General features: G+C 33.0%; 1 protein-coding gene across 1 annotated transcript; it reads right to left on the bottom strand.

Annotated features, from left to right (window-relative positions):
* Positions 1-347: 347 nt before the first annotated feature.
* On the bottom strand, positions 348-3334 carry LOC120174021 (biosynthetic peptidoglycan transglycosylase-like). The gene is made up of 5 exons (XM_039181015.1): positions 2836-3334; positions 1522-1647; positions 1139-1290; positions 875-1019; positions 348-613 (listed from the first exon to the last, which is right to left on the bottom strand). The coding sequence occupies exons 1-5, from the start codon at positions 3319-3321 to the stop codon at positions 467-469; spliced, it is 1056 nt and encodes a 351-aa protein (XP_039036946.1). The 5' UTR covers positions 3322-3334; the 3' UTR covers positions 348-466.
* Between the last annotated feature and the right edge of the window lie 22165 nt (positions 3335-25499).

Below are 25499 nucleotides of genomic sequence, written 5' to 3'. Positions count from 1 at the left end.
ACATAGATATAAATTGTAGATTTTTTTATATGCTTGAGGTGAATACAAAGTAATATATGTTTAAAAACTCTCAACCATTTGACATTGAATGCTCAGACACCTCTAAACACATGGTGTTCGAACTTAAGATCTCAAATAATAACATCAATTCTTTAATTACGGAGGTCACTTGGTTCATGCATAAACTGTAGGTTATAAATAATCATATCCAATGGGCATATCCCATACATACGATGAGTTTAATGGTACAATTTTCAAAATTTGATACTTTAGAAGTATACCATCAATAACTATAGCATTTAAATCTGTAGAGAAATAATGAAAGAGAACGGGATCCTAAACTTGTTATTTCTTCAGAACAGTGAGAGAACTGAAATACTAATCTTCCCTAGAAATAAATCTTTAGTCTTTACCCAACAAATGTTGTCTTGAACTCAGCTTTTCATTTCAATTAAAGCGTTTTACCTTAAGCATTTCCGAGTCGAACCTTGATGGCCCATCTTTCCATCTCTTCACATACTTCCCGTATTTTACTTTCTCTTTCCCAATCCCATGTACCTTTCCATGTTGATTCTGTTCCTTCTTCATTCTGCTTGTTCTTCTCTCCAACTCCCTGAGAACAAAATAGGCTATGATTTAAATTGTGATTGCTTCATGTTTATATTGAGATGTTATCATGATTGATTATGGTAGGTATTAAGAAGAGTATCCATGAGTGAGTGAATGAGCTAGAACCAAAAATAAGGGACCTGTTGACATTTTCAGATAACTGCAGTGTCATCTTGAAACTTTCACAATAAGATCTTTTGATCGACTTTATTTATTTGCTACTGATGATCATTACAGAATAGCAAAACATGAAGATATGTCATACCAACTCATCGGAAGGTCCACTGGCATGTTCTTCCCTACTAAGATGTAGATAAAGAGGTTGTCTCACTGCCAAAAGTGCCATCTCAATATCAAGAAAGCCAACTTGCACCATCCTTTTCAAAACTCTGGCTTGGAAGGTCTTGCCACTATCATAAAGGCAAAAGTCAACTTTAAGCTTATCGTTTTTTTCGTTTTCGTTTTTCATGGGGTTAAAAGATTTAGAAACGGAGAATTTAAGATAATTACAAAAATGATAGTTTAAAACCTGGTATGATCCCTGAGTGGTGATCTAAGCTCTGGTGCTGGTATAAGTCCAGTAAGCATCGCAGACTCAGCCAAGCTCAGGAGAGATGGATGCTTCCCAAAATAGAATTTTGATGCTGATTCAATATCATTAATACCATGTCCCCAGTATATCTGTAATTTACAATGGCTTTTTCAGATTCCAAATTTCAAGATCATTGAATCATAAAACAAAGTGATATAGTACTACTGCTTTGCTTTCATCCACCAATTGGAAATTCCAGGAGAGTGCATGCGAAATTGCGGAATCCATTCAATAAAAATGTTGGCCAAGATGAAAGCACATGCATGAGCATCAAAGAGAAAAGGCATCAATCATCAAAATAAATGAGACATGTGATCGACCTTACAAACATAAGAGCTTAATATTCTTTGCTTTGACATTGTCCTTTCTAATACCAGAGCCAGCACCGTCTCCAATATCTTTCTCGAGAATGTGCGCTCATTTTTCAGTAAAGTGTTCTTCACAAGCTGCCATGTGAGTTGCAGAGAATCATCAAACATAACAAAAATTGATAAAACAGAAGCTTCTCAAATCAATTAGAAGATATATAATGAGGAAAACTCCAAGTGTTGGTTGAATTAAATAGTTTTCCAGGATTTGCAAAGCAGAAGATGGTCAAATTCCAAAATACCAACTGATATATAAGCATTGGATTTAGGAAACAACAGGAAGTCAAGAGGATAAGCAAAAAAAGATTATCATATCAACAATCAAAATGTCACTAAAAAACAAATAGATAGATATAATTCCATTCTACATAATAGTTGTAATGTCATATTAGCAGATTGGTACATCCGAAGAATACTACATTCCAATAATTTTATAAAGCTTGGGGGCAAAGGCAACATCATTTGTGTTTTAGAGACATTTGGCAGTGTGTATGCAACTTTCCACGGTCCTAACACTATCAGTCTTAACAAAATAGTAACATAAAGCTCAAAAGGATTAAAACAAAAGGAGGCAAAATCATGTGATCTTAATATCTACTCAAGTAAATAATCTGCACAAAGCGAATCAAATACAGCCAAAATCATCAACCTGACATGAACTACTTCTCTTCATAATTAATGACACCTATATGACTAAAGAAACTCTTTTTACTAAAGCAACAACTTAATACTAAAACTCAAACTTTTGACTAATTAAAATTATACTCTGCGACACAGAAGTTGAAAAACAATGGAACAGAAAAAACAAGGAAAATAACCCCATAACAACAATCCTACTAGTTTACTGATTCCTTTCCAGTCTACCCTAATTTGCAGTTTCTTTATTCCAAAATCATAAACCTGACTTGTACTAGTGCACTTCATAAGTCCCTCAACACCTATATAACTAATGAAACTCTTGTTACCAAAGCAATAAAATAGTATTAAAACTCAAACTTCAACTTCAGAATAGAATACTTGAATCATGTAAAAGGGGTAAAATATTTTAAAGGATGGAGAAAGTAATTTAGAGTCAAATGCGTGTTTAGCCATTCACATGTAACGAAATACAAAATGAATAAAGAAGGCGCAAAACGAATCCAAAGAAGCAATGCTCACTATTTGAAAATTTAAACATAAAAATAAAATAAAAACGCACTTAATTGGGTAAAACCATCAAACATGTCATGTAAATTAAAAAAAATCAATTAAGAAAACAAAACTAACCTGTTGAGTTATGGTGCTACCACCTCCACGAGCCGAAAGCGACAAAACAGCTCGACAAATCCCAAATGGATCGATCCCAAAATGCCTAAAGAAGCGACGATCCTCATAAGCAACGATGGCTCGCCATAGATGTTTTGGATAAGATTTGGTCCGAGCTTCAGCTTCACAAGAGAAATCAATGAGGTGTTGCCAACGAAGAGGAAAATCAGACAAAAGGGCATTGGACAAAAAACGGAAACACAAAAGGGTCAATGACAAAGCAAGGAGGAGGAGTAGTTCCTGGATAGGGTGATGGGTCCGAATGGACGGGGACCTTGACTGGAGTGAGTTGACTCGTAGGGAATGCAACGAATTGAAGTAAGTCGGAGACTTCGGCGAATAAAAAATATAGGTTTTAACGAAGCGACTTTGTGGGTTTTTAAAGGAGAATTTGGGAGTTTTGCCGAGAATCATCAATTTGTGAGCAGCAGCAGCAGCCATCCCCATTTTCTCGTTTATCTTTTCCTTCCCGGCTCCGTTAATTGTGTAATAGAAATGCTAATAACATTGAAGCAACGATCAAAACACAGGTAAACCGTGGATGTTTTATTATTATTATTATTATTATTAATCAATTATTTCAAATCGAATATTAAAGATATAAAAAAAAAACCTTTTAATTATCTTATTTATAAGTAGGGTATACTACACATATGACTATTTAATTATGATCAAAAATTATTTTGAGCATCAATATTTTAATTTGATCAAATTGATCATTCAATTATTTAAATGATTCAATAAAACCATTGTTCGTTAATTTTTAATGGTATAAGTGACGTGACAATTAAAATTTAATTGAGAGAATTTCTCAGTTAAATATTTGGTATAATTATATATTTGATCCTTATTATTTATACAAGATATCAATTTGATCCTAATTTTAACTAAATTCAATTTAATTAAAATTCAATTGTGACACTTGTTAATAAGATTAAATTTTTATTTTTAAAAAACTCTGAAATATTAATATTTTTCAATATAACCCAAAATCTCTCTAAAATCTAAAAAAAATCTGAGACACCCATTACCGTTGTTGGTAATAGTAGACCGTCGCCACCGTCTCCAAACTGCATCCACTTGTCCCCGATCACCTACTGACCGACCATCGCCCTTGCCATTGCAGTTTTTGGACTGGGTGCCGTTGGCCTTACTCCTGCTTTGTAGGGCATTTCGAATCATCCTTCATCTGAATCCGAGAAGATTCGAAGAAGCAAAGAGGTTTGGGATTACAAAGTTTTTGAATCCAAAAGACTATGACATGATCCATTTGAATGTTTAAGGAATTAATGTTGCTGCATATTGCTCTAAATTACCCATCACCCTTGTTGCATCTCTCTTTCGCTTGCTTTACCCATTACAATCCCCAATCACAGATTCAAGGATTTTCTTCTTAAAGATAGTGAGGATTCAAAGATTTTTTCTTTGTATGAATGTTAACGTTAAAATTTGGAACCCATAATTTTACTTTGTGTGAAGATTCCAGTGGAGATTCCCATATTATTCGCCTAAAAATGTGATTTTCTAAGTTTAAATTTTAAATTCCCAAACTAAAATCAACATTAAAGAAGACAATCGTTTCTCACATTGCAGTTATGACCATCCATTCCTACTAATTTTGTCATCTCTCGAATCTCTTTCATTCCTTTGAAGTTTCTCTATTGTCTCCACTAATCCATTAATCTGCAAATTTGGAGATTTAAGGGCGAAAACAAGGTGGCCGACAGTAGAATCCGATGACTGGTAGTTAGGCGGCAGACGGAGGGGGTTGGACTAGGCAGGGGAGACCAGCGACAGAGTTGATACTAGGGATTTTAGGAGTCTTTTTGACAATTTAGTAATTTTTGGGGGTTTTACTAGATAATAATATTTTTAAGTTTATAAAATTTTAAAAAAAGATACAAAGTGACATGTGTTACCCTCCGTTGGAGGAAAATTAAAATTTAATAAATTAAAAAAATGATAAAAAATTAATCGTCCAATTAGAGATTGACACATGCCGAAATTTAATTAGAGGATTAAATTTATTGAATTTATTAAAATTATGATCATATTGACATCTTATATAAGTAACAAGGACTAAATATATAATTATACCAAAATATTAATCGAGACATCATTCTCTTAGTCAAATTTTATTGTCATCTCACTTTCACCATTAAAAGTTATCTGCCAATGACTTGATTAAACCATTTAAATAGTTAGGTGGTCTGTTTGATCAAATTGAAACATCGAAAATTAAAATGATTTTTGACCATAGTTTAGTGATCACTAGTGTAGTTTACCCTTATAAATATTAAGTTTTCAATCCTTAATTGTGTATCCAATTCACCATCATGCTTAAATTGGATATTCCAACTTTTCAAGGGAAGAAACTTTTTATCTTTATACATCATGATGCTAATTTCATATGCTATAATATAGTTATTTTCATATATATATATATATATATATATATATATATATATATATATCTATAGTTATTATGATAATAACTTATTCATTACTATGTGAGATAAAGTTATTATTATAGACTACACATTTTTATATTATGCACATTATATAAGTTCATATATTTAATTTAATTCTTTATGTTATGTGTATAGGTACATTCGACCACAACTTGGGAGCTATATTGGAGCTAAATGGAGCTAAATGAAGCATGCAACAGCAAGGAAATTTACATGGGGACGTTTAGGAGAGCATAAGGAATAATTGGTGAGAAGTTATCCGGAGACCCGTGAGCTCATAGCTGGATTGAGCTGAAGATTTAAGCTACAAGATGACTTCAATTCAGTTGGGGAGCTGCACCATCATCATCACCACTTAGGGCACTTCAAATATGTCTTAAGTCAAAATTTGTAAAATTCTACCTTTTCGCAAATAGTTTCCACCTCAAGAGGTACCTTTTCATAAGGAGCTACCATAATATTCACCATGCTACAACTCACCTATGGACAGCTCACCTCCAGCTCATTCACCTTAGAACTAGCTCAAACATGAAAGGTTGTCTTTCCAAACATTGTGACCTTTCATGAATGATTGTAACACCCCCAACCCGTATTCGACCCGGATCCGAGTCCGAGATGTCACATTGACTTTTCAAACTTTGACTCTTAAAGAAAATCATGAAAATTTTAAACTTTCATTAAAATAAAAGATGTTAATTCACACAAGTTGGACCAAAATAAACAAAATCAATCAGAGCATTAGTAATTCACAATTTCGTTACATGCCAACACACTATATACAACCAAATATCTACACTTAACTACAATTATGATCTAATTTGTGGAAAGAAGAGTCTGACCTGTCTTGCTCCTCTTCACTTCTCCTCTAGCTTTTCAGAACCTACGTGTGAAACACTCACACGCTAAGTCGATAACTTAGTGAGACAAATAAACATATAATGTAAACTATAACTTGTAATCATGCATGAATAGTTATTGCTATTATATCATACCACTCTTATCCTTATTCATGTAACAAATACACTGCATACATACATATATACATACATGTCATTATCATTCATATCTCTTATTCTCTTGTTCATATAATCTCTCATGTTCATATCATATATCTTAACATGTACTCATATCATATAACATATACAATCAAGCAACTATATCATCATCTTCATTTTTATCACTATCATAGATTCCTTTTATCATATGATCTTATAATTACCATTTGTACAATCATATATCACACATAACATTTCACAAAGAAACAAACATATCATCATATCAAGTTGATTTATATTATCTCTTTATTAGCCTATGTACACATGTGAGAACTAAAGATATGCGAGTACAAAGAGGTTGTGCACTATGTTGTCACCACAACTCGTATAATTCTCTTAAGGGGCACTGAATATTTGTCCCGAAGGACAACTATGTCTCAAAGGACCACTGATTGTTCTGAAGAACCACTATGTCCCGAAGGACCACTGTTTGTCCCGAAGGACCACTAATAATCCCTCGACTCTTGGCATGCCAACTATACCCCTAGCTCTCATATCACATAACATGGGCATTATCTTTTATACCATTACACATCTTCACATAGCCACATAGCTTTTCACATAACATTTCCATTTGCACATGTAATTACTTAACTTATTTTCACATAGCTCATGTTCCATATTCATATCTCATAAGCACGTAGCTCATATTACTTATATTCACATATGCATTCACATCACTAATTCATATAAGCTCATGTATTCACATGGGTCATTTCTCATAGAATATCACATAGTTTCACAACTCATCTCATATAACTTTATGCATATACCCTTACAACATACAAAGTTTATACTAATTCCATATATTTACTTAATTCAACCTCACATATTTTATTATCTAAACCTATATTCACATATGATTTCCTATATAATTCTTATATAACTACTATTAAATGTTAGTATAATAACTTATGCCAGTGTTTCTTAGTCATATATAATTCTCATTTTCTATCTTATATATACATCAATGTTACTCAACTTATTTCAGTCTTCATTTAATCACATGAGTCCATCATATTAGTTACATAGAATCTAACTTACATAACTTATACTTGGTTATCATATTTCACATAAATCATTGCCCTACAATATACTATATGTCATATAGTTCCCTTACACTTATAACATTCTCTAGAGTTTGTGTACACTTATTATATATTTTACCCATGGTTCTTATATCTTCTCCTAGTCATACAAACCCATAATTCCTAATTACCTAACCTATATTATATGTCCATATAATTCTTGGTATTTATACCAAGTGTATACCACTTTCTCTTGTTATTACTTAAATCTTTATAATCTACATAGTTCATGATCATATAACCTATATCATCTTCTTATCTAATCACATGAATTAGATATATATATATATATATATATATATTCATATGATTTACTACTCTAACATATATCCATACATATCATAACATATAACACATATACTTATACCAACCACATGCTTATATTCATTAATTCATTAATTCATGCATTCTAATATAGGAAATGGACTTAACACAAGTATTATTTCCATGAATCACCATATACAATATACTATGCACTCACCTTAGCCTTGCTTTGGTTCGATCCTAATTCTTCATATGTTCCAGAACAGGAGTATACTAATTGATATCTTCTAAACTATCACTTATTGGGCTAAAATAAAGACTATTTTCATCTTTTAATGAAGGTATGCATCGATGCACTCTACAGTGTATCGATGCATTCCTTAACGTGTGCATCGATGCACTACCTGGCATCGGTACACCATTTACATTCGATGTTTTCTTATTAAGGGGGTGCATCGATGCACTCCTTATGCATCGATGCACTAATTGCATTTGATGTTTATTTATTTGAGAGTGCATCGATACCCATTGAAGATGTACCGATGCACACAACCCAGAAATGCCATTTTGAACACGAAAATCCCTTCATTTTCCTCTCAACACTTCATATTTCACCTTCTTTAATATTCCTAACTTTCATACACATATTTACACTTATTTCTACTCAATAATCACTTCTTTAACCTCCCAATCATATCCTTTATATGGCATTCAAGAATCATACGCAAATATCAACATGTTCCAAATCTCATTCTAACACTTCATATTCCTTATTTAGATTGATGACAAGTCAAATTCAACTTCCAATTCTAATTATCAACTCTATATCAAGATTTCATTCAAGAACTCATAATCTTTAATCTCTCCTAATTCCATCATCTTTTGATTTTAAGATAACTTAAGCTTTCCTTAAGCTTAGTTATCATCTAATGATCGAAACCCAACTTAAATTTAAGCTAATAATCAACTATTAAGAAATCTTACCTTTGCAAGTTGGAGTCAACAGTTGGGAGAAGGAAGAAGAAAACTCTGGAGAAATCTCTCTTTTCCCCACATGGTTCCCTTACCTTATAAGAGGGGAAAAATATCTTTCATGCTAAATGACCATTTTGCCCTTTGATTCCTTTAATAATTACTAAAACCTTCATGAAATATTTCTGAATAACTCATTGAACTATTCAAATATCCTACTTTAATCACCACATTCTGAAGTTTTACAATTTAGTTACTAACCCATAGTTTAGGATGTTACAATGATGCTGCCCATGAAGATGCCCTTTCATCAAGGAGCACGTTGGTGAAGAGATTGTATCCATTGGAGGCCTAAATCACCAAGAGACATGAGATGAAGCCCCATGACTATTCGGCAACACCACATGCCTTGCACATGAGAGCTTTGGCGCCAACTTGAGGAAGTACATCATCATTCGACCAAGAGAGATGACTTTGTCACCAAGAAAAACCAACATGCACCATTCGACCAAAGGAGACGTCTTTCCACCTTTTCTGAAACATCAAGCCCCTTTATGAAGGGTTAGCCAAACCAACACCAAGCTTAAGGACATATCTTTTCATTCAATTAATTATGTATTTTCATTAAGAGACATGTACTAGCTGAAACACTGAGTAACCATTCGGCCAAGCCCTCTCATTTCCCATAAATTGAAAGGCATGCCATCATTTGTACTCATCTCATTCATATTATAAACAAACCTTTGTGAATTTAATCTCTCTTCAAAGTTCTTTGTGAACTTTATCGATTAAGCAAGTATAATTTCTTATACTTGTGGCGCCAATCCTTCCACCTTGATTCCTAAATTCCTAGATTTTTATCTAGTGCGTTGAAGACACTTTCATCACCCCTCAAGCAAGTTTGTGAAGATTGGGATTGTGCTTCCTAGCATAGTTTCTTCTTTGGCGTGCTTGAGATACAACATCACCACCATCTCCATTTCAACATCAACAACATCAACATCATCCATCAAGACCGTCAACATCTTCCTAATTCTGCAGCCATCTCTTTCATTTCTTTCGATTTCATTACTTTTATTATATAACCATTTCTTAAGTCCATTATTAATCTTATTTCTTTCTTATTTTTTTTTGCAGCCCAAACTTATAATTCAAGGACATCAGTACTTGTCAATCCTAGATCGGGACACAATAAGGCTATCTACTCACTTCCATCAAAGCGTGTAGATTCAGCCTACATCAAGCGGTATTCAGAGGATAGTTGGATTGATATCAAAAGTGTCATTGGCGTGCAAACAATAGAAGCAAAAAGAAAAAGAAATTCAAAAAGAAAAGAAAGACCCCTACAACAATCAAGGGAGTTCAAAGACAAAAAGAAGAAAAATAGAAGAAAAATAAAATTTCAAAAAGAAAAGCAAAGCCAAGAAAAGTGCTCTACTATTGCAAGTACATCAAAGAGTCCTATCTACACTAAGAGAAGATAACCTTATTGTTTCTTGAGAAAGGTTGCAGTAAGTGTTGTTTCTTGGATTGTAAGTCACCTCTTTCTATACTTTCATTTTTTTCTTGTCTTCAACCTTTTCTTTCTTTTAAATACCTTGAATCATTTCTTCTACCTTTCCATTTCTTCTTTTTCTTTTCTACCCTAACCTATTTACAGTCGACGCACACAAGAAGAGAATTAACTTGTTCGAATCTTGAGTAAGTTCTTCAAAGGACTTAGCAAGAGATATAGAGTGGAAAAAGGCTAATTGAGTGAGTGAGATCAGAAGGGGAATTGTTAAAAGCCAAATTATATTCCATGAGTAAACACGAGTGTTGAGTGGAGTGATCCTATCTTTTATTTGGAACGAAATTTGTGAAACTTTGTGAGTGTGCTGGTAAGGTTCACTTTTGTTTTATTTGTTTACTAAACATGTCTCAAAGTCCTAAAGGAAATACAGGTCAACCAAACTTGTAAATACAAGCATTGATTGGAGAAATGATGAGAATGTTTCGTTCAGAGTTTGATGCTCATCATGATAAACTAGACCAAAGATGAGATCAACCCCAAGCTCGGAACAATGATACTCCTCGGAGGCAACAACCTCTTCTAGAAGACGATGTCCTAGACAATTATGATGAAGAAGAACCAGCAATGATACAAGGACCTAGGTGTTCCAATGTTAATAATTTCATGAGCAAAATTAAAATCAAGATTCCTCAATTCCAAGGGAAAACTGATCCTGAAGCCTATCTTGAATGGAAAAACAAAGTGGAATATGTTTTTAGTTGCCACAATTATTTCAAACTAAAGAATGTGAGATTGGCAGCCATGGAGTTTGTCGATTATGCTTTGATATGGTGGGATCAACTTAATATTACCAGAAGGAGGAATGAAGAAAGACCAATCTCAACATGGCTTGAAATGAAAGGTATCATGCGTAAACGTTTCATTCATGTTCATTATCACCGGGGCTTGTTTCAGAAACTACAGAACCTTAAACAAGGCCAACAAAATGTGGAGGATTACTATAAGGATATGGAAGTGGCTGTTGGGACCGTCGGCGCACCCCATGGCGCAGCAGAAACAAAACTCGATGGTCTCACCATCGATCCAAGTAAGAAAAACTGAAATCGGGAGGAAAGGATGCGAATACTTACAGCAGGTTCCTTGAAAACAACAAGGAAAATAGTGAATACTGGTGGTGTAGATCGGTTCAAATCGTAAGCCTCCACGAAATCACGTCTCGGCCTCTACTCAGTTCACCAGATTGAGAGCAATATTTTTCTTCCCCAAAATAGTTTTAAGAGAAAAACGGTTGAAGGTTTTGTGTGTGTGTTCTAAAACGGCTGCTAGACCTAACACACCCTTTTATAGCCAAGTTACCCTAATCATATTAGGGTTTTATTATTTAAAATTAATTAAATCTATAATTAATAAATTGGAATTTAATAATCCTTTTATATCCAAGTTACTCTAATCATATTAGGGATTTTATTATTTCAAATTAACTAAATCTATATTTAATTAATTGAAATTAAATATTCAGGATTATTAAAACATATATTTAATTAACTCTAGATATATATTTTAGTAACGTACAACAAATTGTACATCTTTGCTCGTTTCAATCCTAGGGTGTGACCTTGTAGGTTCTTGTAACGTTAGCAGTAATTATTAGAACAATCCTAATATTACATACAATGAGTGACATCTAGCAATATATCATTGTAACCTAAGTTACAAGAAAATGTGATTCAATATGTCATCTTGGTGATTAACTCTTTTATGTATTACATCATTATGTCCTTTATATCTAGAATAGGCACAAGTCTTGGAATAGTCACACTTGTATAGCCCATCTATTGTTTCTTGATATCTAGAGTAGACTGTAATTAACGAATAGTTTATGATATCTCATATCAACTTATTCGAGCATGGCCATACGTTTCTAGTCTTACTCAATCAAGTGGCCTGTGATATATTTCCTATTATGTAGGAAGGACAAATCCTATCTTAATCATACACACCACTATATATATTGAGATATATTCAATAACAACCTTTATAGAGCAACTAGTTACGGAGCTTGTTTAGCTGCATCAAAACATACAACAATATATGTTGGGATAGAATTGAACTCAAGTCTGAGGATCATACATATAGTCATCACCATGAGCAATGTTATGACTGTCACATAATAATCTAAGACATATGCTCATTGTCGGTCAATCCAATACATTGTTCTCTAACAATATAATCATGTATCAATTCTAACATCTCTATGTCAATGAAAACTCGTTATCATCAATCAATAACATGTTAGTCTTAAGCGTAATATTATTGTCCATGCCCATAATAATACTTGACTAGGGATCTTTTAATAATAACAATTATGCCATTATATGAACTTTATTATCTTCCAGTTTATGTTAAACACACATATATATATGAAAATAATAGCGGCAATGCCTTTATTCAATAAAATCGATAAATAAAAGTATTATTACAATCATCATATGATTGGTCTTTGGGCATACTCTAACAGTGGCATTGATCCGAGTCAATATTGAGGAGGATCATGAAGCAACCATGGCTAGATTTCTTGCCGGACTCAATCTATAAATTGTCAATACTTTGGAGTTGTACCATTACATAGAGATCGATGAAATGGTGCAAATGGCTATGAAAATAGAAAGACAACTATGAGGAAGATCTATATCTCGCACTACCATGCCTACACCTTCAAGATGGAGTCCAAACAACTTGAAGAAATCTACCCCTACTCCAACCAAAGAGAATGTCGAATCATCCAGTGCTCCACAACTCAACAAGTATAGCCGAGGAAAAGAGACCCTTGAACGATCAAGAGACATTCGGTGCTTCAAATATCTTGGGAGGGGGCATGTTTCTACACAATGTCCTAACCGAAACACCATGTTACTATTTGGAAATGGTGACATTGAATCTGACCATGAAGAAGAAGAAATAACACCAACTAAAGTCAAAGAAGAAGCAGAAATTGGGGCTCCTGAAGAAGGCGAAGCTCTAGTGGTTAAAAGAATTCTGAGTACTCAAGTGGTGGAGGACAATGCACAAAGGGAAAACATCTTTCGTACCCGATGCCATGTGAATGAAAAGGTATGTTTCATGATCATAGACGGTGGAAGTTGTACCAATGTGGCAAGTTCAATAATGGTGGAAAAATTAGGATTGAAAACGCTGAAGCATCCAAATCCCTACAAACTACAATGGCTCAATGAATGGGAAGAACTTAACGTCAATAAATAGGTGATGGTTCCTTTTTCAATTGGAAAGTACAAGGACGAGGTTATGTGCAATTTTGTTCTTATGCATGCTAGCCATTTACTCCTTGGAAGACTATGGCAATATGATAAGAGGACCATTCATGATTGTTTTACCAATCAATATTCGTTCAACCATGGAGGGAAGAAGATTATCCTTACACATTTGACGCCAAAACAAGTCCAAATTGATCAAATCAAGATGAAACAAACTGTTGAGGCCATGAGGAAAGGAAAACCGACATCAAGAAAGGGAGAAACTAGTCCAAAAACAAGTGCTTATACATCTAAGTGCTTGTTACATAAATGCTTATTGTCGAGACGCAAGGTTAATGAAGATTTTTCTAACCTTGAAAATGCATAAATTTCCTTTGACTTGCATGATGTTCCAAGCAACAAAACTTATCAATTTAGGAGGCTAAAGGACGTGACCTTTCAAGAGCCAAGAGGCGCGACTAATGAAAAGAAAATAGTGGCAATTCTTTATCCAAAGGACATGACTTATGAGGACTATAATGACATCACCATTCCAAGAGTCATCACCTTTCATTATTCAATATATACATCTATTGAAGAACCAAGGGACATGATTTTTGGAATGTAAAAGGACATAAACGTTCAAAGCAAAACATCTTCAACAGACATGAACTTTAAACATTCATCTAACAGGGAGTACAATTTAATTTTAATTATGTTTGATCACATTTTTACTTATGAAAGTTTTCTTTCTTTTCAGATCATGGACTTTCAAAGTATTCATTCAAAGAACATGAACCTTTTCATAAAGTTACTTGTTGATTCTATTGGATGGAATGACATTAGGAAAATAAAGCCTTTCGATTTGAGGACAAATCGATTAAAAGAAGGGGAGAATGATGTGATCCAATTTAGCATCATACTTAAATTGGCTATTCCAACTTTTCAAGGGAAGAAACTTTCTATCTTTATACATCATGATGCTAATTTCATATGCTATAATATAGTTATTTTCATATATATATATATATATATATATATATATATATATTATCTATAGTTATTATGATAATAACTTTTTCATTACTATGTGAGATATAAGTTATTATTATAGGCTATAGTACACATTTTTATATTATACACATTATAAAAGTTCATATACTTAACTTAATTCTTTATGTTATGTGTATAGGTACATTCGGCCATAACTTAGGAGCTATATTGGAGCTAAATGGAGCATGTAACAAGGAAACTTACATGGGGACGTTTAGGAGAACATAAGGAACAATTGGTGAGAAGTTGTCTGTAGACCCTTGAGCTCATAGTTGGATTGAGCTGAAGATTTGAGCTACAAGATGACTTCAACTTAGCTGGGGAGCTGCACCATCATCACCACCACTTAGTTCACTTCAAATATGTCCTAAGTCAAATTTTGTGAAATCGTACCTTTTCGTGAATAGTTTTCACCTCAAGAGGTACCTTTTCAAAAGGAGCTGCCATAATGTTCACCATGCTACAACTCACCTATGGCCAGCTCACCTCCAGCTCATTCACCTTAGAACTAGCTCAAACATGAAAGATTACCTTTCCAAACATTGTGACCTTTCATGAATGATGCTACCCATGAAGATGCCCTTTCATCAAGGAGCACATTGGTGAAGAGATTGTATCCATTGGAGGCATAAATCACCAAGAGACATGAGATGAAGCTTCGTAACTATTCGGCCACAACACATGCCTTACACATGAGAGCTTTGGCACCAACTTGAGGAGTCACATCATCATTCGACCAAGAGAGATGAATTTGGCGCCAAGTTGAACAAACATGCACCATTCGGTGAAATGAGATGTATTCCCACCTTTGCCGAAACATCAAGCCCCTTTATGAAGGGTTAGCCGAACCAACACCAAGCTTAAGGACATATCTCTTCATTCAATTAGTTATATATTTTCATTAAGAGACATGTACCTAGCCGAAACACTATGTAACCATTCGGCCAAGCCCTCTCATTTCCTATAAATTGAGAGGCTTGCCATCATTTGTACTCATCTCATTCATATTATAAACAAACCTTTGTGAGTTTAATCTCTCTTCAAAGTTCTTTGCGAACTTTATCGATTAAGCAAGTATAATTTCTTATACTTGTGGCGTCAATCCTTCCACCTTGATTTCTAAATTCCTAGATTTTTATCTAGTGGGTTGAAGACACTTTCATCACCCCTCAAGCAAGTTTGTGAATATCGGGATTGTGCTTCCTAGTATAGTTTCTTCTTTGGCATGCTTGAGATACAACATCAACACCATCAACATCATCCATCAAGACCATCAACATCTTCCTAATTCCACAACCATCTCTTTCATTTCTTTCCATTTCATTACTTTTATTAAATAACCATTTCTTAAGTCCATTATTAATCTTATTTCTTTCTTATTTTTGTTGTAACCCAAACTTATAATTCAAGGACATCAGTACTTGTCAATCCTAGATCGGGACACAATAAGGTTATCTACTCACTTCCATCAAAGCGTGAAGATTCAGCCTACATCATTAATTGTATTTGAGAGATTTAATTATATTTTAAATCATTAAAAAAATTAAAACCATTAAAATTAAGTCATGACCCTTCTAATATTTTTCTGGTTTAATTATTTTTTAAGAGATTATCAATTTTAGAGTTGAATAAAATTAAGTCTTCCCTTAAATTTTTGGGGTCTGATTATGTTGAATTAATCGATCGACGAAATAGCCAAGAGAGGGGTGAATTGGCAATTAAAATTTTGGTGGAAGCTTTTGCAGAAAATATAAAATAATTGCACAACGATTTAGAGTGGTTCGACTTTCTCAACCAAAGTCTACTTCCACTACCTTAGCTATCCACACTAAGGATTTTCCAACAAATTCACTAATTCGTTATTTCTTTTGAGGACAAAGAGTAACCTTACAACTCCCTTAAGAATTATACCCCAAATTCTTGAGAACACTCTCTCCCAAAGAGAAATACACAAATTTGCAAACTTACAGAAAAATCTCACAAGGTAAGATGTTTGTACAATTCTAGAACAAAGAAAGAACACTCAAGAATAATACAATTGAGCACAATAAGTGTTCTTGAAAACAAAAATGAATATTGAATGAAATAGGCTTGAAAATGCTCAAACTTGAGGTTTTATGCTTTCTCTTTGATTCTCTCTAAATTCTTCTTAATTGTTGTTGATCAATGGCTTCTAAGCTTGTTTAAATACACCTTGGATCACTTCTGAATGTTGGGGATCATTGGTGAAGTCAATAGAGCCGTTAGTGTGTGAAAACAATTAAATAAAACAGTTGGGAGGATGTGTGCATCGGTACACAATTAAGGGTGCATCGGCACACTATGTGTAAAATTCAAATATTTCGACCGTTATAAGACCTAGTGCATCGGTACACTTGGGGTGCATCTGTACACTAATTACATTCAATGTTTCAAAAGAGCCAGGAGTGCATCGATGCATGGTCTGTGCATCGGTACATCAAAAGCATTCGATGTTTCAATAAAACCTGTAGTGCATCGATGCATGGTTTGTGCATCGATACATCAGAAGCATTCGATGTTCAATAAAAATAGGTGTGTATCGATGCATTCAATAGTGCATCGGTACATCCCTTTGAGAAATTAATTTTTAGCTCGATTAAGGTTTGAAATACTTTGTAAAAATTGTTTCAAAAATATTTCAAGTTTAAAACACAATTTTACACTTTAGTAAGGATTGAAATTGATCTTTAAAAAACTTGGAGTAATATTTTGATATTCGAAAAATTTAATTGAATATACTTTAAAAATGATTATAAAATCTTAAAATTCAATAACATTTAATTTGTTATATCAAAACATCAAAATGTTTTCAACAAATTATTTTTAGGACATGATAGTTTTGAAATTAGTGAAATTAAGCCATAATTCTCTATTTTATGATTTAATTACCTTTTGAAACCTTATTAATTTTAAAAATAAACAACTTGATCCCTCCCATAATTTAATCATAGTTCCGCCCTTGCTATTAAACCAATTGATTATCGGTAGTTATTTAGATTCTTTAACTGCTTGTTATAATTTGATTTAGTTGTTTTCAGTTTTTAAATTAATTTTGAGTTTTATTTATGTTTCTTTACATAATTTGATAAAATTTTAAAGCATTTTTTATAAATTCTATTGAAAGAATAATGTTTATGTAAATAAAAACAATTAATAATTGTATATAATATTTCAATTATTTTTACTATTTGAGATATAAATCATTTCTAATCATATTATAAATACGGTGGCTCATCGTTTAACCAAGTAGGAGTTGGATCATATCGTTTAGGGTGTATATGGGGTTTGTAAACTATTCGAATCGAATTTGAGTATTATTGTATTTGATTCAACTTGAAAACTCTAAAATAGAACTCGACTCGATTTGAAAACTAGCTAGCATAAAATTTTTGATTTGGACTCAAACTCGAAACTATGAATTGAAACTTATAAAAGCTTGAAATAAAAAAAATCTTAAACTTAATTCGATTGAAGCTTAAACTAAAACTTGAACTTGAACCTTAAATATATGAAAACTTTATATTGTAATTAAAAAACGCACATAAATGTTAATATTATTAATAATTTATTTTTTTTAAAAGAAAATATTAATATATTATATTTTTGAATTACTCGTGAGTTTTTCGAATCAAATATCAAATAATTCGTTTCAGTTTGTTAAGACCTCGAACTCAGCTCGAGTTTAATCAAATTCATTTAAATTAAATATTTATCAAGATATCTCGAATAACTCACGTCTTGTTTTATTTACAAAGTATCATTTGCTAACTGCACATTTACCACGTTTTCGGCTTTTCATCTACCATGAGCTTGACCAATAAATGCCTAGTGTGACGTGTCACATTGTAAGCGGCTTATGTCTTACAGTTTTTCTAATAATACTCTAAAATATGATGAATTTAAATATTTTATGTAGAATTATATGAGTAAATTATACAATTCATCACTAAATTTTATTCTTTTTTTTAATTTACTCACTGAATATTTGAATTGCTCTTGCTTGGACCACTCTTAATTATTTTATTATTATTTTTGTATGATGTGATATTTTTTTTATTATTTAATGTAAATATAATTTAAAATAAATTATAAAATAATATTTTTTATTATTAAATCTAAAAGGACTTAAAATAATTACCGCTCAATGTTGATCATCGTCAACCTTCAAAATTATTTTTTATAGTAAATAATAATAAAAATGCCATATCTTAAGAAAATAATAATAAAATAATTCAAAATTTTCAAAACATAAATAATTCGAAAGTTTAGTGAGTAAATCAAAAACATTGAAAGTATAATGAGTAAAATAGGAGAGAGAGTAAAATTCAATAAAGAATAGTTTATTTTACCCAAATTATATTTATAAAATAATTTTAATAAGTGATTATAGTAAAGTGACGAGAGATATACACGAAATTTATTGGTTTTTGATTTAATTGTTTAGTAATATATTTATTTTATTTATAAATTATATAAATGTATAAAAAATAAAAAATATATTTACAATTTTGTCAATTTTAACACTAACACTTATTTTTAAGTGCAATTATATCATTTATATTGATGCGTGGCTGCCTCACTAAAACGACATACTTTTGTTAGATTCGTTTAATGAAAAATTGCTTCCCATAAGTTAACTTAAAAACTTGTTATATTATTAACAAAATTAATATACATGTTAAATAGTATTTTGGATTAATATAATTTTTATAATTATATTATTTTATAAATTTATTTTAAAAAATAAACATTATTTATAATAGAAACATATAAAAAACTAATATTTTTTATAAATATTATTTGTGGAACTAACTTGATTACCAACATATTTTACTGCCTATTCTGGTAAGCCTTAGACCTTGTGTATACTGCTCTTCTTTTGGGTAACTTTCTCTTCAGGCACTCTTATCCCCAAAGAACAAGACACCATTGAACGACCAATGAAATTGTTAAACACAATCAAAGCATCACCAACACTATTGAAGCCATCATACTTTTTTCCCTTTTCATTTATAGAGATGAATTTCTTATTTAAAGTATCGACGTTGAGTGAGAATTATCTAGCATTGACAACAGAGAGAAGAATCGGAGAATAGTTAAGTTTATCCATGCCTTGAAACTAAGAAGAATAGAAAAGTAAGATCTGAGCTTGAAATGGAACCACATATGGAGGCGACAGTAAGGAAAGAATTAAGCAAAACAGACGTTAAATACATGAAGGGTAGTTGTGGTGGATAAATATATTGTTAGTGTGAGGATAATTAGGGAAATAAAATTTATAAAAATAATACTAAATAAATTATATTATTCAAACTACTATTAAATATATATTATTTCTATTAAAAATATAACAAATTCTTAAGTTAGTTTGATGGTTTGGTCTTTAGCAAAAGTTTGTGAATAACATTAGTTTAAATCCTATGGAAAGTCCAACCAACTAGAGGTTATAAAAAAGTTTTTTTAGCACTTTTGTTTAGCCTCCGACAGAAAATTAGAATTGAGAAAACAAACATCTTTTTTTTCAAAGAATATAACAGACGGTGACCGAAAGTCAATAAGCGAGGATTTCGGTTTTAAGGAGGTAAAAGATCTAGGTAAATACCTAGGAGTTCCTCTAATTAATGGAAAGGTGACAAGAACCACATACCAATACCTAGGGCAAAAGGTGCATGAAAAGCTGGCTGGTTGGAAAGCTAAACAACTTTCTCTAGCCGGACGAATCACCTTGGCCAAGGCGGTGCTGGCAGCAATACCTTCCTACACAATGCAAACTATTTCCTTTCCTAAACGTATATGCTTATAAATAGAACGAATTATAAGGAGGTTTGTGTGGGTTATTCGAAAGTTAAGAAAGGAACCAACCTTGTGAATTGGAACGCATTATGTAAACCAATAATGAAAGGAGGCGTAGGATTGAGAAATCTAATACCACAAAATGAGACTTTCCTCATAAAAGCAGCATTCCAGTTACTTAGGATAAAGAACAAGCAGTGGGTTCAACTGCTGCGATCAAAATACAAATGGAAGGATAATTTACCGGTAAGCATCAAAAGAGGAAATTGCTCAAATTTATGGAGAGGGCTGACCAAAATTTGGGATGATGTACGCTCTGGAGTAGTTTGGAATATAGGTAACGACCCGTCAACAAAGTTCCGGAGGGATATGTGGTTGCAAGAAATTGGTCCATTAAACAACCATATCACATGCGACGAATTGCTGAGCATAAATTCAAACTCAGTTGCTTCCATGGTGAATGAAGAAGGTTAATAGAAGTGGGATGAAATTGAGCCTCATCTTCCACAACGGATTCTTGTAAAGATTGCAGCGATCAAACCTCCACTAGCCTCGTTCCAAGATGATTCACTAGGTTGGAAATGGAACATAGATAGAATATTTTCAGTCAAGTCCGCTTATGAATCCCGTACAAAGCAAGAAGATAACGAAGAGGAAAAGATATGGAAAGTGATTGCAAATCACAAAGGGACACAAAGGATCAAGATATTCTTGTGGTTGGTGGCAAGAGAAGCAATACTAATGAATGGAGAAAGAGTGCCCAAACATATAACAATAGATGCAAGCTGTTGTAATGGATGTAAGGACGTGGATCATATACTACGAAAATTTCAAGTGGCAAGCTCATTATGGATGATGCTTATCAAAGAAGATAAATGGGCAGATTTCTTCTCAACAAACATAAAAGGCTGGATGTATGAGAACCTAGCCAATCCATCGTAGTTTGTAAAAAACTGGGAAACATGGGATATACTATTCGGTGCCATTCTATAGAATCTTTGAAAACAGAGAAAAAAAACTCTTTGATCCAAAAAAAAAAAAGAAATTGTACTGGAACGTAGTAAATGACTAGTAACAGAGACTTGCAGGGCTACAACAGCGAAACAAGGATAGAAACAAAACAGACACCACCTCCGGAAGGGTGACTTAAATTAAACACAGATGGTGCAAAGGACAACTCGACAGATCTATCATATTGGGGAGGTGTTATAAGGGATGATATGGGCCAATGGAGATTGGGTGTAACACCCAATTTCTCGTATACGTTTCCGTACACGAGTCATAGATGTCACATCACTTTTAAAACTTTCCACTTTTAAAAAATAATAAAAAATCATTTTAATTTCATAAACTAAAACATTCATTTACTTATGATATGTAAATAGATCTTAAAGGTTCGAGCATCTTTAATTTTTTTACATCATCATAGTTTAAAAATACCTTTCAGAGTATTATAATAAATCTATTACATACCAGCTAACAACATCAAAAGTGGACATAATTGTCGTACAATTACTGATGAGGCGACCCTTGAATGACAATGTCAAATGCACTCCTTACTTTGCTCGTTAAAACCTACGCGTGAAATAAACACACGTTAAATATTTACTTAGTGAGGCAATATCACTAATGACGTAAAATCATTACATCAATATATTATAACTATCAAATACAAATTTATTGTTTTCAAATCATTATAAGTTCTTTGGGGTGCACACTTAGTGCCGATATGGTCGTTCATAAACTCATTATGAATTCCGTGGGTTGCACACTTAGTGTCGATACGATCATTCATAACTTATTATGAATTCCATAGGTTGCACACTTAGTGTCAATACAGTTGTTCATAAACTTATTATCAATTCTGTGGGTTACACACTTAGTACTGATACAGTCGTTCATAAACATATTATGAATTATGTGGGTTGCACCCGTAGTGCCGATACGGTTGTTGATAAACTTATTATGAATTACGTGGGTTGTACAGTTAGTGTCGATACGGTCGTTCATAAACTTATTATGAATTTTGTGGGTCGCACACTTAGTGTCGATACGGTCGTTCATAAACTTATTATGAATTTCGTGGGTTGCACACTTAGTGTCGATACAATCGTTCATAAACTTATTATGAATTTCATGGGTTGCACACTTAGTGCCGATAATACACATAGTACTGATATAAAAATGAAAAAAATGCATTTAACAACATGCATCTATATCACTTAATGTACATAATAAATGCACTCACCTGGTATGCCTCACTAGAATGTTGTAATGATGTCCGACTACTCGACAACTTTATCCTTTCCCTTTTTCTTGCTTGACTTTGGAGCTTGGTTGCGATCTACAGAAGCATCCATTATTACACATACTATACAAATGTTAGTATACTATCTAACATTTATACTTAAATAATACTCAAAAGTACTATTATATTCAATTTATATTAAAATTCATCATATCTACAACATTTCAGGCTCAATAGCATTGGTACCCATAGCATGGTATCGATACTTCTATAATATGGTACCGATACTCCCTTTAGTATCGATACCATTTCTGCATTCTGGAATCCATAATATCGATACCTTCCTCTTAGTATCGATACCCACAGTAGTATCGATACTAATTGAATTAGTTTCGATATTGTTCATCATATTTCCACAAATTTAAACCTATAGTATCGGTACTGTTCTTCCAGTATTGATACCCTTACCCATATTTTAAAATTTTTAGCTCGATTTTTACCCAAATTTCATTAATGCTCTTACTTTTACCTCCAACAATACTATTAAACTCATCATTACTTAACCCAACTAACTTTTTCCTTCATTAATCTTCTTATAACATCCAAATTCTCTTAAGAACACTCCAAACCAAGAATCACACTACTTTTTCCAACATGTTTTTAATCACATCCAAGGATTTCAGTCTCTCATTTACTTCTTTGACAAGTCAAATATACTTATAAACCTCAATACAAATTTATATTTCAACATATCACTCAAAAACCCATTTTCTTCAATCTCAAATAAATCATCCATCTCTTAGTTTTAATCCTTTTTAAACCTTCCTTAAGCTTCCACATCACTTAAGGTTTCAAGAACAAACCAAAAACGAAAGGGAAAACTAGCTAGACGAAGCCTTACCTTTGGGTATGGAGGAGAGCACAGGACGAGGAAAGATAAGAAAAAGAAGAGAACTGGGCTTTTCTCAAAATTTTCCCTTTTTCTACCTTAGATAACCTTAATATAATAAATTTTAAATCCATTTCCCTCTAAAGAACCAAAATACCCTTTCATTCTTTCATTCTTACTAATTGGACTTAACACAATTTCCTATATCATTTCTTACATTTTACCATTTATTCAATTTAATCCTCCAAAATTTTAAATATTTTCAATATAGTTACTAACCTGATATTTGAGGTATTACAATTCTCTCTCCCTTAAGAAAATTCATCCTCTAATTTAAGGAAGTACCTGATACAAAGAGGTGTGAAAACTAATTCCTCATGTCCTCCTCCTCTCTATCAATTAGCTTCTTCTACCTTATGGTTTTGCCAAAGTACTTTAACTAGAGGAACTTCTTGTTATGCAGTTCTTTACGTTCTTGAGCCAAGATCCGCACGGGTTCTTCCTCGTAAGTCAAATATGGTCGGATCACTATTTTCTCTGGTGTGATAATATGTGATGGATCTGATCGGTACCTTCTGAGCATCGACACGCGAAAAACATTGTGGATCTTGTCCATATCGGGAGGCAAAGCTAATTGATAAGCTACTAGTCCAACCCTTTTTAAAATATCATAAGATCCTATGAATCTCAGACTCAGCTTTCCTTTGCCCCTAAACCGCAATACTTTCTTCCAAAGCGATACCTTTAGAAATACTTTATCTCCCACTTGAAATTCAATTTCTTTTCTTTTCAAATAAACATAAGATTTCTGTCGATCAGAGGCTATCTTCAGATTATCTTGGATAATTTTCACCTTCTCCTCCATTTCTTTCTTCAAATCCGGGCCAACCAGGTCTTGATATTTTAATTCAAACCAATTTAAAGGTGTTTTGCACTTTCTCCCATACAAGGCTTCATACGGGGCCATCTTAATACTCGATTGGTAACTGTTGTTATAAGTAAATTCTGCTAAAGGCAAGTACCTTTCCCACGATCCTTTGAACTCAATCACACATGCTCGTAGCATATCCTCCAATACATGAAGAGTTTGTTCTGATTACCCATCTGTTTGTGGATGAAAAATCGTGCTGAAATTCAATCGAGTACCCAATGCCTCATACAAGGACTTTCAGAATCTTGAAGTAAACATAGAATCTCGATAAGACACTATTGATATAGGCACTCCATGTAGCCGAACTATCTCTTATATACAATTCCACATATTTATCCATCGAGTAATCTACCCAAACTGGAATAAAGTGAGTTGTCTTGGTCAAACTGTCTACAATTACCCATATCGAGTCCTTTTTACCTGGTGACAAAGGTAGCCCCAAAAAAAAATCCATTATAACTCATTCCCACTTTCACTCAGGAATGGATATCGGTTATAGCAATCCAGATCACACTTGATGTTTAACTTTCACTTGCTGACATGTCAGGCATCTCACAACAAACTCTGATGCAACTCCTTTCATGCCAGGCCACCAATAACGACTCTTCATATCCTGATACATTTTATTCCCGCCTGGATGTATAGTCAAAGGAAAATAATGTGCCTCGAAAAGAATTTCTTCAGTTCATCATTATCGGGAATGCAAAGTCTTCCATGATAATATAAACATCCATCAGCCCTCCTTAAGAAGTCTTTGACCTTTTCTTTTTCTAGTTATGCAATTCTTGACAAGCATTTCTAATCTTGACCTTGCAGCTCTTTTACCCGACCCAAATGCATCGATTTTAATTTAAGCTCAGCAATCAAGGCACCATCTTCCTTAAAAGACATACGTACATCCAAAGCTCATAGAGCTGTAAAAGTCTTTCGGCTAAGTGCATCCGCTACCACATTAGCCTTTCCAGGATGATAATCGATGATCAAATCATAATATTTCAAAATATCGATCCATCTCCTCTGTCTCAAGTTCATTTCTTTTTGAGTCAGCAAGTACTTTAGACTTTTGTGATTCGTAT

Source organism: Hibiscus syriacus, unplaced genomic scaffold (assembly GCF_006381635.1).
Source record: "Hibiscus syriacus cultivar Baekdansim isolate YM2019G1 unplaced genomic scaffold, ASM638163v2 tig00111996_pilon, whole genome shotgun sequence".
NCBI lineage: Eukaryota > Viridiplantae > Streptophyta > Magnoliopsida > Malvales > Malvaceae > Hibiscus > Hibiscus syriacus.
This window is presented reverse-complemented; position numbering and strand designations above follow the sequence as displayed.

What these genes read in the sequence shown, in the direction of transcription:
- LOC120174021 (XM_039181015.1), bottom strand. Translation starts at nt 3,321, where the DNA reads ATGGGGATGGCTGCTGCTGCTGCTCACAAATTGATGATTCTCGGCAAA. An exon ending in TAAGCTCTTATGTTTGTAAG is followed by an intron (nt 1,291 to 1,521) that starts GTCGATCACATG and finishes TGTAAATTACAG; the next exon opens with ATATACTGGGGACATGGTAT. An exon ending in GTGGACCTTCCGATGAGTTG is followed by an intron (nt 614 to 874) that starts GTATGACATATC and finishes TTTTGTTCTCAG; the next exon opens with GGAGTTGGAGAGAAGAACAA.